General features: G+C 46.4%; 1 protein-coding gene across 1 annotated transcript; it reads left to right on the top strand.

Annotated features, from left to right (window-relative positions):
• The first annotated feature begins 1,191 nt into the window (after positions 1 to 1,191).
• LOC102451281 (olfactory receptor 52P1-like) lies at positions 1,192 to 2,130 on the top strand. The gene has a single exon (XM_006130086.3). The coding sequence runs from the start codon at positions 1,192 to 1,194 to the stop codon at positions 2,128 to 2,130; it is 939 nt and encodes a 312-aa protein (XP_006130148.3).

Raw genomic sequence — 2,130 nt, 5'->3', positions numbered from 1 at the left:
TAACAGAACACCAGAGGTTATCCCCCCTACAAAACGTATCTATATCAATTGGGTCCCTGCCTTGGACTCCAGGTGAAACTTTCATGGGATTGTGTTTTCTGTGTGATTCCCAATCCCACTGTTCATGGATCCCAAGTTTGGCTTAGATTCTGTCATGGCAAGCCCTGTGAGCAGGATTTCCCAGGGCAGTGGGCCATGATGTCCAGGTCTCTGTTCTGAGACCACTCCGTTCAATTAGAACCTTGTTTGGTCTTTGAGAGGTTCGAGCTTTTCCATCCAAAGGGCCGTCACTTTGCAGCTGTGAATGTCAAATTTCATCTGCCGTCATGTTCCAGATTCACCTGCCTCGGTTAGCTCCTCTGAATTCTCCTGTGGACCTGAATTTGATCTAAATAATCTGGTGCCATCTCTAAAAGTTTCCAGTTCATTATTCACCTTGGCTACGTCTACACTGGCACCCCTTTCGGAAAAGGGATGCTAATGTAGCACTTTGGAATAGGCAAATCCGCGGGGGATTTAAATATCCCCCGCGGTATTTGCATTAACATGGCTGCCGCTTTTTTCCGGCTTGGGGAAAAGCCAGAGAAAAGCGCCAGTCTAGACGTTATTCTCCGGAAAATAAAGCCTTTTCCGGAGGATTTCTTATTCCTACTTCTTAAAACTTAAATACTCACCTGGGGAATGGCTGTAAATAATTAATTAGCTGATGTGTGTTGGATGGAAACCAGAGGAATGTAGGTAAGTTAAACCGTTGGTAGGTTCCTGTTGGAAGTTGGTGGAAAAGTGGCCATCATTTAACTGTACTCTAGTGTTGAGGAATTGGATCACTTTCAAGTAGGAATAAGAAATCCTCCGGAAAAGGCTTTATTTTCCGGAGAATAACGTCTAGACTGGCACTTTTCTCCTGCTTTTCCCCAAGCCGGAAAAAAGCGGCAGCCATGTTAATGCAAATACTGCGGGGGATATTTAAATCCCCCACGGATTTGCCTATTCCAAAGTGCTACATTAGCATCCCTTTTCCGAAAGGGGTGCCAATGTAGACACAGCCCTTCTGTTTAGATTGGTAATAGTGATGAAATATTTACTGTCTATTTGTAAAAAAATTACATAATAACTTGCCTCCCACTGTGCTTCTGTCTCTTCACAGACGTTTCGTGCATTTCTGAGCCCCATTCTTTCCTCGTCCACCTGATGGCAGATTTCAACCTCACCCCTTCTGACATGTCAACATTCATCCTAACTGGCATCCCTGGCCTAGAATATGCTCATATCTGGATTTCCCTCCCTTTTGCTACTTGCTACATCATGGGCCTGTTGGGAAATTTCTCCGTTCTGTTTGTTGTGGGCAAAGAGCAGACCCTCCATCAGCCGATGTACCTGCTGCTCTGCATGCTGGCGCTCACAGATATCACCGTCTGTACATCTGTCATGCCAAAGGCCCTGGGTATATTTTGGTACAATTTGAAAGTCATCACAGTGAGTGGCTGCCTCACCCAAATTACCTTCCTTAGCACAGTTGCTGCCACACAATCAGCAGTCCTTGTAGCAATGGCCTTTGATCGCTACTTGGCGATATGTAACCCCCTGAGATATGCCACCATTCTCACAAATGCACGGATAGCTAAGCTAGGTCTGCTCAGTTTAATCAGAGGAATTGTCTATGCACTGCCTGTGCCCCTGATGCTGAGCCGGCTGCCGTTCTGTGACAACCGCATCATCCTTCACACGTTCTGTGAGACTATGGCTGTAGCAAAGATCTCATGTGGGGATCTCACATTTTTCAGGCTCTATGGCTTGGCGATGGGGCTTGTACTTACTGGGCTAGACCTGACACTCATTGTCCTGTCCTACTGTCTGATCATCAGGGTCATTCTTAGCATCTCTTCCAAGAAAGCCCACAAGAAAGCCCTCAACACCTGCACGGCCCACCTCTGTGTAATGCTGATGTCTTATACTCCCTATATTTTCTCCAGCCTGACACTTCGGTTTGGTCAGGGCATCGCTCCATACGTTCATATCATCTTGGCCAACATCAATGTCCTTGCCCCCCCCATGCTCAACCCCATCATTTATGGGGTCAAAACCCAAGAGCTCCGTGACAAAATGAGGAGAAACATCTGCAGAATGTGA

This window comes from Pelodiscus sinensis, chromosome 1, assembly GCF_052426305.1.
Source record: "Pelodiscus sinensis isolate ZL-2025 chromosome 1, ASM5242630v1, whole genome shotgun sequence".
In the NCBI taxonomy this organism is placed as follows: Eukaryota; Metazoa; Chordata; order Testudines; family Trionychidae; genus Pelodiscus; species Pelodiscus sinensis.
The sequence above is the reverse complement of the archived record's forward strand: the minus strand, read 5'-3'. Positions and strand labels throughout refer to the sequence as shown.

Excerpts from the sequence above, each read along its gene's own strand:
- LOC102451281 (XM_006130086.3), top strand. The coding sequence starts at position 1,192 with ATGGCAGATTTCAACCTCACCCCTTCTGACATGTCAACATTCATCCTA.